The 18,233-nt window shown below is 41.0% G+C and overlaps 1 protein-coding gene across 1 annotated transcript in view; it reads left to right on the forward strand.

The window, feature by feature from the left end:
- Positions 1-6,586: 6,586 nt before the first annotated feature.
- Positions 6,587-18,233, forward strand: part of LOC308117492 (synaptic vesicle glycoprotein 2C-like) — a gene marked incomplete at both ends in the record, with an annotated part of 34,151 nt that continues 22,504 nt past the window's right edge. The window contains one exon of the mRNA XM_080476403.1: positions 6,587-7,193. Within this exon, the coding sequence (XP_080332529.1) occupies positions 6,587-7,193 (607 nt within the window). The remainder of the gene's footprint in view (positions 7,194-18,233) is intronic.

Consider the following 18,233-nt stretch of genomic DNA (forward strand, 5'->3'; position numbering starts at 1 on the left):
CCTTTGGTGTGCTGTTTTTTTTTTTTCACAAAACTAAAGCTGATCAAACGTTTCCACTGTGACGAAGTCGAACTGAATAAATGCATAGGAGCTTTTGTGATAAATCTCACCTGAACCTCAACTTGTGTAGCATCTGCAGAGCTTCGCGTGCTGCTTCATTCACATGACGTGCATGAGCAAACGCTCACTGCAGCCATCTGTGCGCGCCGCAGAAAGCCTGTAGGGCTCGGCACACACCATTTGCATTTACATATTGCGAACCAGTATGTCGTATTCAGATCTTCTCTGTCTGGGCTGCTTCTTTTGTGTTGCTCGAGTTCTCCTTCCTGCGGTAAAGCTCAAAAGTGCTCCCATTTTGTTTCCTCTTTCGAGAGCAACATCGTCCTTCAGAAACATCACGCCTTCATTTCACCCCCCGCACAAGACTGTATGAGTGAGCGTCGCCGGGTCCCGGGGTACACACCTGCAGAGCGTATGCGTGTGTGCGTGCACGCCCCTACTGTACACGCGTGTTTGTGCGCGCGAGTGATTAATGAACGTTGCAGGATGGCGTCAGCGGGCCGTGACAGCGCCGCTGCTCGGAAGTCATTTCTCCCCTCTCCATGGACTGCTGATTCAGAGTTCGTGGGAATTCCGCTGATTGCTAAAATCACATCATAAGGGCGCTGTTATAATAACCCCAATCACAGCATCGGGGCAGGAAGCGCGGGGAGTCGCCATCGAAAAGGAAATAAAAGCAGCCGTAAACAATATTGGCTTGCCTGTTTATGGGGTGGAAAAGGCTGAGGGTGTGGGTGTGAAGTGTGCTGAGCTTCTTCCACACCCGTGTGTGATTACCCAACGTCAACATGAGCATGTTTTGTGAGAAAATGTTGTATAGGCTACTTTAAAAAAAAAAAAAAAAAAAAAAGACTGGACTTCTTGCCGCAGAGCTTTAGGAATTATCTCTGTGGCTCAAACGGCGTTAAAAGACTTCAAAATGTCACCATTAATGGTCATTTGCATAAGGAGGATAGGCTATCATGAATAATGAAATGTCAACAGGAGAAGCAGATCTTTGAATGCTCTGCATTGCCACCATGAATTTCACCATGAATTTCGAGTTCTTAGATGTTTGAGAGAGAGAGAGAGAGAGAGAGAAAGAGAGAGAGAGAGAGACCACGGTTCAGCATGGAGACAAGGGATTATTCACAGACCTGTTATGCACCGTTATTAATTTTCCCCCCATTATAAAGAAAGTTCTCTCAGTGTTGCAGGACACTGGGTTGATTGGCTATTTTCTTCTCGGCCATTTGGTGCAGGAACTCTCGGAGCATATCATGAGGTTTATCATACAGTTCGACCTTTAGTCTCAGACGTCAGGCACTTGGCTGGATGAGCTGCAAATGAGTTCGGGGAAGTTTGCTGAGAGAACTGCACTTCTCGACCCAGAAAACAGATCTGCTACAATTGTTACAAAAACACAGAACAAATCGAAAGGACAGAATTTATACTTTCAATCAAATAACAAGTCATAATAATAAAAAAAAAAATAAAAAATCCTCCCAAAATGTAGTATTTGAATAAGATCGTCCACTCTGTACAGTGTGTAAGCGCCCTACAAAATTCAGTCACATCGAGGCCTCGATCACATGTGGTACCAATTCAAATATTTTTCTACATGCGACTGCTTCGACATTGACGTGTGACTGACGTCACGGATAAGCGCCGGAGGAAGCGGCTCCGTCAAAATGTTAAAACCCGTGTTCTCTTTTATCCTCATTCTCCTTCTTCTTTCCCTGATAATTTTGTCTGGATTTTGTTGGCTTGTATTTCAGAACCACTTGAAAATGGATCTAAATGTGCTGAGCTGTGTTGCCAGATATGGCGGGTCTCCCTCAATTGGGGAGCCGAATTCGCTTACCTTTTAACTTTGTTTATTTCGTGCATTTGTGTGTTTATGACATGTTCTTTATTACACATATAATACTTTTAGTGTTTTAACGTGATTTCTACACAGCCTGAGATCTGGGCTGGTGTTCATTGATGTGTGTGTGTTTTACCGTTGTTTGGGCTGGAAAAAGTGAGTCGCATCTGGCAACCCTGGTGCTGACCGGCGTGCCATCCATATATACTCCCGTAAATAGCGTGCTCGGCGTGACTTTTTATGCGCATGCGCTCTGAAGCCTGAAAACGTCGGATCAGGCAAGTCAACAAAAATTGTCATTTCCTAAATTTCGCTCATCTGCGATACTGACACACAGGATACACGATAAAATGATTCGAAATACCTAATGTAGAATTAAAAAAATTATGGAAATTCTTTAATTTATATTCATCTCATATGGAATGGTGGAATTTTACATTTTAATAAATGTTATGCTAATACAGCTGGATTGGTATGACTCGCATTGAGACCTTAGAAATCTACCACAGGCTCATTTTACACCCCCCCCCCCCCAAAAAAAAAACCTCCACTTTTGGCTTTAGGTGTGAGCGCGGATGACCAATTTCTCTATGCGATGTAAATTTCTGTATTGGTATATTTATCCCAAAGCTACAACATTTAGACTTTTACATTGTTACACTTGCCTGGCGCCTCCATGGCCAGGGGGAGTCAGTGTCTCATCATCTGGCTGTGCATGAAGTTAGTTAGGACACTTTTCCTTACTTCATTTAACTGCTGCATTGCACCAAAAATCTCACAGACTGGGGGTTTTTTTTGCTTTTTTTTTTTTTTTTTTTTAAACGGAGCCACTGTGCTTATATTTCAAATGACGGGTCCCAACTGATATTTTATCTAATCCTGCAGAGCAAAGGTGAGCAGAAACACTATACATCAAACTGCCACGTCCTCTTTGGGCACTTAACCCCGTCTCAACAACCTCACATTGTGCTTTATACTCCAGGGACTGCAGACACAAATAGAACATGTTCAGCTTAATGTAGAGTGATATGGATTTTCTTATTTTTCTTTTGACACAGTTGTAATGTCTCACGCTGGTGTTTTGATAAGCAGATGCCAGCGACTGCGGTTTGTCTTGGGGTCAGCGGCGATGCTTTAAAAAAATAAATGCATTAAACAACACTTTTCTCATCAGCCATCCCCGATGTGAAGATGAGATATTTCTTATTAAAATGTGACTTCCCTTTCTGCATGTGCAGTATATTTGTGTTTTGTCAATCTGAACGCTGTGACTGCACCACTTTAAACTGGGATTGAGGTTTATGGATGCGACGGCACATTTAAAAAAAAAAAAATAAATAAAAAAAGCTTGCTGCGTTTCCCCCCCCCTGCAGCAGCGCTCGGGCCCGGTGAGTGATGGCCACTCAGTCGGCGCAGCCCGGTGAACTGACAGGTCTTCAGAGAGGCCATGCCAGTTTCATAGCATGGGTTGGCCTCGAGGGGAGTCAGTCACACATGCTGACATGTATTCCCTGCCTCCAGACATGAACTAGGAATGAATCAACTGCGACAGAAAACATGGCTTTAAAACCTCCTTTCCCAAGCATGTCCATTTCTGCTTTCCAATGCAAAGCAGAACTGATACCAGATTGAAATAATAGCTTTTCAGCTTAATCTCTTCCACACTGCATGTGTAACCTTCATCGAGGATCACTTTATCAAGTGGCTATATTTGGTCAACTTGACATTTCTTGGAAAGTAACCGTGATAAGTGCATGACATTTACAGAATATATGATTACTTATCTGCAGTAAATTAGGAATACTTTTAGATTAACGCCTATCTCAATAATGAGCGTTACATTCAAGCCTATATTATTGTTTTCCCTTTAACACTGTCACTTTTAATTTGGTCACTCGTGCAGTAAAGGGTTAACTACTGAGAGAAGAACTGCTTGTGTAGAATTTTTACAGTCTAGAAAATGCACAGTATACAACACATCTGCTTTACATTTTTTACAAAAACACCCAGTGCACTGAATGTTTTGAACTTGGAAATAAAAAGGGAACCATGCAAAACATGGAAATATATGAAACCGTGGCAACAATTTCGATTGTGTACACCAGTCCCTATTAAATTAGGATAGACTCTATAAAACTATATAGTAATGGTTCCCAGTAAATCATACTCTTTGATTTGTTCTATTTATAGAGTTTCTAGCTTATAATTTGTGAAATATAGCTTTCACTTGGAAGCATTCATATGACAACATTAAATAGCTAATAGGGTGTGTCAGCCCCAAACCTGCAGACTAAAGACACTGTTGTTATCATCACAGATGAAATAATGAACGTAAGGTCGATATTATGACTAAAATGTTCCTCCGCCATACTAAAAATTTTGCTTTTTACGGTAGCTGATTATATATATATTTTTTTACTCATTACAAGTCAGTTTCCTCTCTGATTAAACTTCGAAATCTCAGATTGTTGTTTTTGTCACATTTGAAAATTACAGCTCACTGTTTTTTTCTTGCACTATCATTGCAGTTTATTTAAAGCTATTTGAAAACAACTTGAGCAGAGGTATGTGCGTGTGTGTGTGTGTGTGTGTGGGGGGAGGGGGGGTGTCTACTGTAATCTCGATATCAAGTGATCAGTGGGTCAGTGGTGGAAAAAAATGCATTTGCTTTTGGGTCTGCATCTGATAATGATAATATAGCTTTTATGTCATTATTACTCCCTGTATTCAAAAATTCTTGCAGCTTTCAGTAGGGAAATGATTGAAATGCTGCAGTTTCTGGAAAAAAGAAACAACAACACTCTAATATTGTTGTTGTTGTTTTTTTTTAACGTCACAATAAAGCCTCCCGGAGAGGCTGAATAATGGATGAACTGTGCACAGTGGCCTGCTGAGTACAAATCACAGGAGAACCCCAGCTTTCAGCATGTATGTACTCTCCCTGGAGTCACAGTCCTGGCAGTCGATATTTAAGAGCCACGTCAAGTGTACGAGCTGTAATTAAATGGACTGCAGTTTTTGGATTGCACTTGTTATTTTGCCGGCTCGAGCGACAGCTAACAGACTTATCACCATTACAGCGTGTAGTTTATTTGCAATCGATCACACTCGTTTGGACTTTTTCCTGATTTCACTTCCCAAATGTTGATGAACCTGTTTTGAGCAGCTGTTATTCTCTTGGTTCACTTTTTACTGAAATGTTGTATGACAAACATAATCCTACACAACCACTTAACATTGCTTTGATTCAATGAAGACGGAAATGAAGGCTGAAGACCTGAAAAGGAGCTAAGAAAAAGGTCATAACTTAAAAAACATTACAAGTTCAACCAATAGCAATAGATTTAAACCAGTTGGAGTGAAACACAATCTGACACCCACACTGCATAAAACTAAATGGGTTTGATTCAAGTGTCTGTGCTTGAAACTGCTGCAAAAGAGCTGCGGTTATCACAAAAAAGCACTGAAGTTAATGACAATATTTGCAGTTTTCAGTTGGAAATACCAGTGACACTGCACAATTTTCACTTAATTAATCATCTTCTTTTGCTACTCCCCCTCTAGAGGAGCATCTAAACATCCCAGGGACTTTCTCTACGCTGTAGTCATTAGTAGAAATATCAAATGGGTATTGATGGATGATTTCCCATCCAATCTATCAATTGAAGAAACCGTAGGTTCATTTAAAACTTGAATGCACTCATCATACGTCTTCTGTTCAACTTTTTTTTTTCAGCTTTTTGTCATAAAAATAACAATTAAAAAACTAAACATAGAAGGATCCTGGTGCTTTGGTGGCAATTAATGTCTTAGATTAGTTGAAAATTAGCATCAAAAAGTTTTACATACATTCTTTATGTACTGCATGATACTCTTGTCCTCCTCATTGCCAAACTGCCCCCATTGACTTCCATTAAAACCACATTTTTTAATCTCACAAGTGGAAAGAAAGGATCCCTCCTACAGAAGAAAAGTAGTGATCAATTCACCAGTTAACCCGACATGCATGTTTTTGTGGGAGGAAACCCGAGTACCTGGAGGAAACCCACACTCACACAAGGAGAACATGCAGACTCTGTATTCCATCATACTGAGCCACTTTCCCATTGTAGGCTGATGCATCAATCGTATATTCATCCATATAATGAAGGAATAATGAGTGTGCTTGTGTGTGTGGAGTCTGACCCTCTACCTGCTCCTACTGCAGTGTAAACGTGTTGACACTTACTAAGTGGAGTTAAGAGCTGTGGATTAAAATTACTGCTTCTCTTACTCTGTTAAAATAAAAAAAAAATTAATTTGGATCCCTGCTCTGTCTGGTTATAAAAATAAATAAAAAATCTCGGCTATTTACACCTTTTAGTCAACTCATCTTTTCTCTCTCTGTGCCCCCACAGGCGGATGGTTTCCTCTGCTGAGCTCTGACAGGACTGAGGATCCTTTCAGCTCGACATCAACTGTCTCCATTTCTTGTCTGGTTACTCCCATCCGATGGAATTAGACATCATTACTTAATCAGTTTCCTGGCAGCTCGGTGGCTTCTCTGCCTCAAATCTTGCTCTGTCTGGGAGAAGAAGCTCAAAATAAAATAAGCAGGTTACATTTGTAGCCCTTGGTGGAATAAAGTGTGAAAAGAGCTGACTTAAGAAGATTCTGAGTGCCCGCAAGTCTTGTGCCAAGATGGATGAAACGCATAACAACAGGACTTCCTTGGCCAAAGGTGCCAAGGACATCGCAAAGGAAGCCAAGCGGCACGCCGCCAAAAACTTCAACAAAGCCGTTGATCGTGCCTCGGATGGATACTCATCCCATCGCAGCTACAACCGCTTTCAGAACGACGATGAAGAAGAGGACAACTACAACAATTACACTCAGCAGGACGGTCACTACGCTGACAACGCGGCCAATGACGAGGACGGGGCCTCCAGCGACGCCACGGAGGGCCACGACGACGAAGACGAGATCTACGAGGGGGAGTATCAAGGCGTGCCCGCCTACAACGACGGCAAGCCACGGGACGGTCAGGTGGCCGTGGGCCAGCCGGTCTCCGACAGCCTAAAGAGCCGCAAGGAGCTTGAAAATGAGAGGCAGGCGGACGAGGAGGAGCTGGCGCAGCAGTACGAGCTCATCATGCAAGAGTGCGGCCACGGGAGGTTCCAGTGGCAGCTGTTCTTTGTGCTCGGGCTGGCGCTCATGTCAGACGGCGTGGAGGTGTTTGTGGTGGGCTTCGTGCTCCCCAGTGCGGAGACGGACATGTGCGTCCCGAACTCTGGTGCTGGATGGCTCGGTAAGGACCGACGTTACAGTTTGGAAAAACCCCTTTCTGTCTTTTCCGATATTTCCCTATGAGGAAAACAACAGTTACAATAACACTGAACACTTTTGCTTTGGCTTGCCAATTTTAGTAATACCATTAAATGTCACTTTAATTGATTTTGGCAACAAAAACAATCTACAGCTACCACTTCCACTAACACTGTGACTACAAGATGATTAAAATTCAAGAATTTACATTTAAGTGTATCACCACCACAAATCATGAACTGGTAATTGACAAATATTTTTCGATGAGCTGCATCAGAATCTGCTGTGTCTGTGCGAACTGGACTGGCTCTGCCCACACATGCCCATCTTGGGAAGAGGAGGAAGTACTTCTGATTTGCTCATTGGAGCACACTTTTTTTTTTTTTCTTTTTTTTTTTTTTTAATGAAACAAGCCAGGGAGAGAGGTGACAGACTTTTTTCACTTCTGGGGCATCATTCCCAGGTATGAGGATGCATCCAGTATATAATAGAAAACCATTAGAAAGTGAATTTTGCATAATATGATAAGGACTAGGTTGAAAAAAAAAAAAAACAGCTTTACAAAGTAAATAAAATACTCCAGTCAGTGAGCTTTATCTCCAGAGCCAAACTGATTCATTAAGTTTTCCAATTTACAAGGCACCACAGCGTTCTTATTAGTTCAAAAATGAGCTGGGAGAGTTTTCATACCAAATAGTTTGTAAAAAAAAAAAATAATAAAAAAATCACTTAATGTGACACAGGTGACTACTCATTACGTTTTTTTTTCTGCAGTACAGTACAGAAATAAATCAGTCTTTCTGTGACTGTTTACAGTAACTTGCACATCAAGCATTACACAGTCATTTTCTTCCCTTTATGCAGATGTGTGTTTCTTTGTTCTGTAATACCATCTGGCACAATATGACATTTTGAATAATGTTGCATGACTGATGAGTTCTGTGCTTAGTAGAGAAAAATAACAAGCCCCCTGCAAATATTGGTTTTGTGGTAATCATTGCAACCACCAGAACATGATTTTCTGGAGGGACTTGTAGGGCATTCGTGTCAAATGGCGTGACCCTCAAAGGGTCAAATATATCCATAAATGAATACCTGACTCAATGTCAGAGGTTTTAACAAAGCATTGGACACAATAAGAACACACAGCTTACTTTAAATGACAGTCACACCAAAAAATTATAGAAACCAAGATACTTTTACTTACTCTCTTGTGCTGGAGTTGGTATCGTCTGTAAAATGCTTCCTCTTTAAATGTCTGAGGGTTTGATTCATTGCGGAGAAAGGTTTGACTGTCACTCAGTATGTGAGGATCGCAAATATCTGGCGGAGTGAGTGACAGTGATTCTCCTGATCTGGACAGGTAGGGGAGACCAGGGACAGATGTAACACTTCCATTTTCTCCAAAGAGGATAAGTCTGGACATGCAGAGTTCAATGCAGTGCTTAATCCTCGTGTTAAAAATAAGCTTTGGGGGCAGACATTATATTTAAAGGAGCTCAACTTTGAATGTCTTGTGGCTAACACCTTGTTTGTCTCTGGATGCATTCCCTGCAAGTTCTTGATGAATGAGCTGCTGTCTGTAAGGTGAAGGTTTAGGGGGACAAAGACTGGATTATAAATTCTAGATTAGTTCTACAGCAATTCAACAACCTGGATGAGACACACAGCCACATCAGTGTTGTGGCATCTTGAGCAGGGTTAAAGGATTTAATTCAAAATATGTTCGAGATATTGAGGCAAATGTCCAGATCGTGACACGGATCCTCTGAAATTCATCCAGCTCTGTTTCCACACGCAGCGCAGAGTGGAATTGGATCCATGCAGACTGATGGAAGGGAATTGTCTGTCAAGGACCGGCTGGTAGAACTATCGAATGCTGATGGATTCATCTTCCTGCTCATGATTTGTGTTGGTAATGACATGCAATGTTGTGCATGCAGACTGGTGGTGGGTGTCACTTCCCACCATAACTTCATCGCTTCAGGAGCTGCCAGCAGGTTGTCATGGCACCAGGTAGTTAGATCCACGTGTGGGAGGTTAAGCCTGATGCGTCTCACCCACACTCGGGGTGGGGGTGGGGGGGTGGGGTTAGTGTTTGTGTGTAATTTGTTTCTTTTATATCAAACATAGCTCAACAGCTCCAGCCTGTCGTCCTCCACTGTGCATGGATGCTTAGTGATACATGGACGCTTTAGTTATTTACGAATACTCAGAGACGAAAACGCAACCCCTCTTGTCAAGTTATGAATCTATGGTTTTATAACCAACAGTGGAGGAGAGAGAGCCAACCTTGTTTGTTCAGATGGAGCAAATGGATTTATTATTCACCCAGATTCCTATTCTGACTCATCTCTCAGTGGGAGACAGGAGGGAAAGAATAGAAAGAGTGAGTCACTTTAACACACACGCACGCGCGCACGCACACACACACACACACACACTACATCAATAAGGAATGTGTGCAGACACTCACTTGTAGGCGTACTCAAAAGGATAAACCTTACGCTACCAGGCTGATTGGTGCTTTGATTGCAGATTATTGTGAAGGTCAGTGACTCTTTTAGTGGACAATATGAGGGTCCTCAGTGGACGTCGTGCTGTAATACAAAAAAGAGAAAATGATGCATAAACTTCCTGCACAGCTCTATTTAGTTAGTGCTGATACTGCAGTCTGTGATGTAATGACTTGAGCATTAGTCTATTTTATTAAATTTTTTAAATCATTTTCACATTATGAGTGATGAGTTATGAATCACTATCATGGAGTAACTGTTGTTGTGCTGCGGAGCTGCTGTCTTTCACCATCCTGCTCAAAAAAGCTGACTTTTATCTTTACATCAGTACAGATCAGCACAGTATTAGGACAGGGCTAATGAACACAATGTGAGAGTTAACTAGTCTCTTTTTATCTGCAGTAACTGTTACAGCTTAGTTTTTAAAGGAGTAGTTCGTACGTGTACTTACAAAGTTTTGTGATGAGTACATCATTTATGTGCATTATAACATTAAATCTATTTGCAGGAAATCTCTATATTTCCAGTGTTATTTAGCATCGTGTTCACCCCCGACCTCTCTGTATTACTGAATGATTTTCTATTACTGGAGGAAACAAAATCTATCCTCCTTTCATAATGGCAAATGCTGCTTCATCAGCAGACCATACTAAACTCATAAAAGAGACATCTTAAAATTCAAATGATGTGCTGCACACAGAGTCCAGTGTCTAGTTCAACTTCTGAAGACATAAATGGGAGTTTTACTCTTTGTACTGATGCCCACGTAATGGCTCATCCTGGTTGCACTTCACTGAATCAATGCACAACATGTCAAAATGTCAGCAAGCACAAAGTGGTTATTGCAAGAAAAAAGTTTGTTAAAGCTTTATCGTTGATGGAGCCTCCCTGTATCGATCTTTAACAAACTGTAGGATGCTTTGTGCCACAAAAATGTGACAGTTCTACCTTACATTCTCTAAAAATTGGGTAGTTACAACTGCAGGACCATTTTATTGTGTTTTCCCGACAACAAGTTTAACCTTTTTTTTTTGTTGTTTGCCTGCTCATGGACCTTATATTAGGGTGTGATGTCATATATTAACTCCTCAGAAAGGCCATTGGGGATGGAGATGGACTCAGAGAGGAGGGTCCGGTCCAAACTGAGGGCCAAAAGAAAATAGACGAGGAGCTTCTAACAATCTTTTGCCTTGATAAATAAAACCCTGAAGGCTAATCGGGAGCAAAATGCACAACGGCCACACCTGAAGGGAACAAATTCACAGATGGTTTTCTAAGAGCAGTTGCTGCCTCAGGATTATTGACGGTGTAGTGCTGTCTGGGCGTAGAAAAATAAATGCATGTAATCCACCAGTATATAACTTATTTATATTTCCCCCCTGTCATGATGCATTTTTTAACAGATGCGACTTTTCGCCCTTTAAAGTACAAAATTTCTTTTTGTGGGCTCGATGTCACACTGTGTTGAATTACGTCCACAAACAAAAAAGGTTTTGGTTCAAATCCAAGGCGATTCTCCATATAGCTGTGGTATTTATAGATAGATTTAGAGATATTTACAGAAAAGAGCATATTGTATTTACAGGAGTCGCCACTGAAAAGTCATTGCAACTTGCATTGTGGACTTGAGTAGATTTTGCACCGCATCCCCCCCATATGACACAACTAGGATTGGATTCCAGGTGCCACACAGACTAAACCCAATTCACCACCCGAAGAGACATATGAGACCATTTGGGCCAACGGATGAATTTTACAAATATATTTGAAGTATTTCTAGTTTTCACACTCAAGTCGGCGAGCATAAAAAAAGAGCAATTACTCTAAGTTAAAAACTAATTTGTTCCATTTGCGTCGTGTTACTCCACAGCATCTTCTGATAAATTAATGTATAACTGCCAGTTAATAAAAGAGGGTTACAATTGCATCAACCTACATATCAACAAATCAGTTTCCTAAAGAGGATATTTGCAAGATTAGTCGTTTAATACAGTCAGAGGAAACTACAAAGCTGATGTAAACCAAAATGAAGTGCAGCAAAAACAAGATCACTGCAGCAACACCAGGATGAATAGCTATAGGACAGGTTCTTATGATCAACAGAGCCGAAGTCGTGTCCACATCTCCACTCTTCAGTGGCTCTAGACTAGTCTGCCATTTTCATTTTATCTGCTAGATAAAAGATTATTAAAGGAATGTGACTGGAGATGAACCAATAGTGACTCGAAGGCCTATTGAGTGCATACAATGCTTGTTAAAGATGATCAAATAACCTAGTAATTAAGGAATGACACAATGGTAATGTGATTACACAATATTGATCTGTAACATGTTACAACGGGAGAAAAGCAATTGTCTATTATTATTTATTGATTTATTAATTTATTTTTTAACTTCGGAGCCTGTGGGAGCCGCTCACAAGGTTGCAAGCAATCGTAGATGTTTAATAAAAACCTCACGAGAACAGGACAAGTCATGATCTTGCCAACAGGTTACACACTTGCATGAGGGTTTTGTTAGTCAGATTTTAGACCAAAACAAACAAATTCCTGGAGAAGTTTCATAAAATTGCAGGGCCCAGTTAATCTCATAATGCCAGTGTGGGAATAAGAGAGTGGATTGAAATACGTGGGACGTCCAGTTCCTTTCAGAAGCACTAAAACAATTGTACAAGAATGAGTCAAACGGGAGTTTGTTGACGTAATACTGGCAACATATTTATGCCCAGATATGACAGATCAATGTGTTTCTGTGTATGTCAGGCCAAGAAAACCAACACCTGAAGAGTTTTTTTGTGGGTGTGACATTAAAACAATGTGGGATATATCAGTCCATCTCAGGGGAAACACAGACTCACACACACTTCACACACAGAAACTCTCCAGTGTAGATCTTTGGTCTTCTGTAGTGCTAATTCCATTCTTGAAATTCTTTTCATGAGGTTTTCATTGTACTTACTGTATCTTCTTGCTTGCTGCCACTTCTGTTAATACCATATGAATTAAGAATAGCTTTTACTTTGGAAACAAATAAGAAATAGGCATAATTCTTAATAAGTCCTGAAGGCCATGTTAGTATGCTTTACCTTTATGAGATTAGATTAAATATTATAAACAATACCCCTAAACCTGAGATGTTTATAGGCATGAAAATTGACCAGTGAAAGGCAAATTTAGTTTCTGACGGAAATTTGTATTCAGTGTCTTTGGGAGTATTGTGTTCTGCAGATGGTTCAAGGAATCCGTACTGAAGCTTCACGTCCTACTGGAGCTGGAGAAAAAGTGGAATTTCCTCTAAAGAACCATACTTATTGGCTGGTAATTTATGATTCCCATCCCTAATATACTTCAAACTGCCTATTTTACTCAACATTTCTCTTCCCTTTGATAAAATATAAAAGGTGAGATGATAACCAGATACGCCATGTTCCTGTTTTTATCCCTCTTTTTTTTTTTTTCCCTTGTGTGTCCTTTGTGTTACCCGCCTGCTGTAATCCCTCTCTTACACCCTCTCACAGCCTCTCTGTGTCTCATAACCACGGCGGCGATCTAAAGATATGGGCTAGAGTTAATCTCTGCAGCATTGTGCTTCACTGCAGTTTAGCCATGGTAGACTGGCTCACGTACCTCCCGAGAGAAAGGAAAAGAGAGAGAGAAAGAGAAGGAGAGCGAGAGCATTGCTTTATGCACTTCCTATCAATTCCTTTTTTTTCCTCCTTCCCTTCAACACATACGCTTCCATTTGTCTGCAGGTGTTTTTCTGCACCACAGTTAACATTCTGAGTAAGTTCTGTTTAAAAAAAAAAAAAAGAACCCTTCCTCCTCAAGCGAAGCTGTTCTGCAGGTTTTGCACAAACTGAGCACATTGAGGGTTTTTACTGAATCAGTGTCACTTTCCAGGAGCTTTGCGCAACTTGTGCTAATTTCTTTCACGAGGTCAGGCGGCTTTGTGTGGCACAGCGATCACATGATCACGTGCTGACGGCTGAAGTCGCTCAACACAATGCGATGATGAATGGGCTCAGCCGCAGCTTGCGGTTCGCTCATTAAAATTTGAGGGATAACAACAGTTTGCTCCCGTCTCATCGTGACAATACAGCGTCACCGTAAGACCTATTCAACTGTTTACTGTGCAGGTGAAGTGGTCAGAGGTGTGGATTTACTCTATAATATGAACTATTGAGGCCCAGTGTGATGTATTGATTAGACATGGAAACACATACGGAAAATATGTTATTAATGTAGTTTGTACAGTACTATAAAATGTCTTGGGGAGAGTGACGCATCAATAAATTTGCGTGATCAAAATCCGAATTTAGTAACACAATAACAACTGCTGTAAAGACAGTTTGAGAGCTGCAGAGCTGCTGCCTCTCTCTCTCTATTTACTGCAGAGTTGACCGTGAAGAGTTTTGCCACACAGTTGTTGCCGTCCCACTCAGGTGAGACAGAAGTGCTCAGTATTTTAGATAAACTCCACCGTTGCGAGAACAAATCCGCAGGTGTTGATGTAATTAATACCCCAGGACGGTGCTTCACTCTCTGGGGTCTTCTCTTCCTCTTCTCTTCTGTCTTGCTCCCTAATGCATCACGGCCGTCAATCACTCACGGCCCCTCTGGGAATCGCCCTCGTCTGCTAAACTCCTGAAACTCTTGTTACTTAATGTGCTGAAAGTTACTGCTGAGGAAATTAACGCGTGATTCTGCCACCGTGACGGCTCTCTGTCCCAATGTTTCCCGTCTCTTTCTACGCTCTCCTCTCATCCATGTCAGGACACTGTATGGTGGAGAGAAGAGAAGAAAAAACAAAAAGCGGAAAATATCAATAGGGAGCTACACTTACACATAAGAGCTAATTACAAACGGAACAGAGAAGCCTGCTTGGAGACCGGTGTAGACATCTTAAGTATTAGCTGAAATAATCCCTCAGGGTGCAAAGACAAGCTGCACAGTGTACCGTTTAAAAAATATAAAGCTAAAAGGATGTCTGCGCTTGCTGAAAAAAGATTCACTTTAGAGTTATTGTGCAACTTTACACATTAATATTGACGTGAGCCAGGATCCATTCAGGAGTACTTGTAACTTCTATGGGTACTTTTGAATCTATCTCTGTCTCTGGTGCAGGTGAATTGCCGGTTTGGCCTGTTGCCTGTTTGGCTGGAGATGTGTCTTCTTTTATTAGCATTTCAGGGTTGATGCAGTTCCTACTTCATATCTTTTTCCAGCTGCTTTAATTGTTATTTACCTCTCGGTGTTGCAATATTTGTGAAAAATCTCGATTCTCGAAGCAAAAAGTTCCCTACAGACAGTCCTGACATATCCAAAGCCAAATCGGAGGAATTAGTAGATTCTGCAGTATTTTATTGGCTGAGTTTTAGGATATACTGAATTCAGTTTGATTTGATTTGAACTAAAACTGTTTGAATTAGACAGCATGAGTGCAGTTCACTTATAACATTACGGGCGCTGTCTTCTCAGTCTCAGTGCACGGTAGAGAAGTGACACAAGCCAATATAAAACAGGAATCCTTCCTCCATCCCATTACTTCACATCCATACACAGACACTCAAACAGAGAGTATCTCTCTTACTATTCTGTCAATAATTAATTGGGAGTCAGACCACAGGAAGAAAACTCAACTCGGGCAAAAGTTACACAGGAAAAACCTTGTAAGGAATAGAATGTAGTCAGAATTACTATGACTGAAGAATAGTTTGTTTTTTTACATATTTATTTGTGATTTGAAAATAATACAATTCAGGATATCACACCTCCTATTACATTATATCTGACAGGCAAAAACTATCACAGAATATCACCACAATTCATACAACATACTTTTCGCAAAGCAAAACATTTGTGTGGCTTTACTCTTGTAGCACATCGAGTAATATTTGATTTATACAGTGTTAAATGGGACATATGACACAAAGATGTACATCATGTGGTCAAGAACAGATCTTGGAGCATGCTTTTAATATAAAGGTGTTGAGGATAGAAAGAGACGCCAAACTTCTGTCTTCTAGTCTGTCAGTTTCTTCGGTTTCAGTTGTTCTCTGAACAATTAACACACATTACCGAACATAAAGATCTGTGACGTTCCACACCGCAGACCAACTGCCGACAGTAGTGAACACATGTTTGTTGTTTGATGGCTACTAATAAAGCTCAAGCTGAAGAAAAAAGGAGGTTGCACGCCTGCACAGAAGGAATCCAGCAGCGAGATAATTAGTTTCATTGTTTACACGCTGCAGATTCTTCCTCTGATCGGTTTGCAGAGTGGTTCATCTCACCCCTGTTGTTTAAAACCCTTTATTCTGATCAAGGTTGGTCATATGGAGAATTTTCACTGTTGTTTGACTTTTAAACAAATTTTAATGAGAATATAAAGAGCCCTTGTTACAGGCGTGTTGTAACTTTCTAAGACGATGTAAGAGATGACCTTCAGCATGACGTTTTGGGTCAAATTTATCATTTCCAAACCTGCATGATCTTTCCATTTTTTTTCACCTCTGTTTTCAGCCATTTGCATGGCTATATATATATATGATACAAAAACACTCAAAAAATCAAGTGTCGTCGCTCGGTTCCAGCGGTTTTAACTGACCTTTTTGCTAATTTACATGAAAACCTTCAAGGTCTGACCCCGGTTTGAACCCAGCAGGAAATCACAAATCCAATCTCAGAAAGATTCATACTGCCCCATCACCCCCACCACCCACACCACCCTCCCCCTTTATTACAGATACAAACCCAGTGTGAGCGCGGCCATAAAACAAATGAGCCAGTTTTTCCAGATAGCATCTTCTTCAGTACACGCGTTCAGATTGTAGCTACACAAATCAAAAGATGCTGTGCAGAATGCAGCAGTTTTTGATGCTCGGCATGGTATTTGCGCGGCCGCTGCGGCGTGGCTTCTTCCTCTTTATATCCTGCTGCCTATAGGAGAGCCTTCTCTGCAGCAGCACTTGCACAGATCCAGTAGCTGTCACCTGTAATGAATCACTAGCTCTCAGCATCATGTCTGCGCAGCTTGATAAGCCCCTCTGCTTTCAGCATATCTGTCCCATCACAACAAACACAACGAGAGCAGGAAAAAAAAAGAAAAAGAAAAGCTTCCTTTTCCTCACCGAGCGTTCTCTGTGCCGCCGCCCCATCAAACAATCGCATCTCCCTTTCCACAAGCATTAGCATTTTTATTAGCACATAGAGCGTAAAGTGGATTATTTACTAGTCTGACAACCTTCACCTCTCTCCGCCGCCGCTAAAACCAGCCCTTTTTTTCTTTATGCTGCCGTCTTAGGGCGAGGAAGAGAAATGACCTCAACTTCCTACGGGTGAGCGGCAGTAGGAGACAAATGTCTGGATTTAAAAACAGACCCGGCTGAGTTCAACTGCTGCAACGATTTCTCGACAGTCACTTGAAGAATCGATACCTGATGGTCATTTCATCAAGAGGAATAATATCTAGAGTTGAAACTTCATTATAAGCCGTTGTAACAAATAAGCTCTGCCAAGTTCAGATTAAAAGAAACAATTTTCAAAGGATGTTTCTTTAAGGCTCTTTTTTTTTCTTAATTTAATTTAAAATGAGTTAAATGTCAAGGAAAGGGAGGAATATAGATAGTTTGGAAAGTCCAGTCAGTGTTATCATTGTCCAGCAATGAGACATCCTCCGTAAACTATTTGACAACTGCTCCATCATGGTAGCTGAGTATGGGGCCGCCACCTATAATCAAATTACTCATCTTTTCAAAGCCAAATGTGGATTAAATATAAACAACTTGATAAGTGCAGTGTTTATTCATATAGGATAGGAATATTTATTATTGTCCAGGAACATTGTGTTACATTTCAAAAGAAAGGATGCTGAGTTTAAAGCTGCCAGGCAAGAGTATAAAGAGAAAGGTGTAATGGAAACATCCAGGCGTTTGTCTCCCACACCTACAAAGCTGTCGATAGGGTTCCTCACTCCCAATCTCTTTCCATGGTGGCCGCACTGTCTACGCAGGCAGTGCTGCAAATAAATCCTGTTGTCAATATTTGTTGTTGCCTGCCAGCTACAGAGAATCTCCTGACCTTCTGCTGCACTGTTTGGTTCAACAGTAAGGACCTGCAGGAGGTGGTGAGGGTGGCTCATTGCCTCATAAATACACCACTACCGCACCCCAGAGATAATTACTAGACTGACCTGCGGAAGCCGAACCCTGTAAAGGCTTTGTTTTGTTCCAAAACAAAAGAAGAGGCGGGAGGTTTATCGTACCTCCAACTTTCAATTTTCATGGGACATAAAACCTGTAACTTCCTCTGCAGTGTATGTAGCGCTCACATTTATTCATATAACATTTTCGGTGTTGATACACCTGTGGCCTTATTTTAAATACCCTTGTAAACACCAGTATAAATGCAATTTTAAAGGAAATAATGCCAATACAAATATTTTGTAAAATATGTTTATAAAACATTTTTAATTCACTCATTTTACAAAGTCTTATTTCACTCTGATCT

This window comes from Lipophrys pholis, assembly GCF_963383615.2.
Source record: "Lipophrys pholis genome assembly, chromosome: 12".
NCBI classification, from domain to species: domain Eukaryota; kingdom Metazoa; phylum Chordata; class Actinopteri; order Blenniiformes; family Blenniidae; genus Lipophrys; species Lipophrys pholis.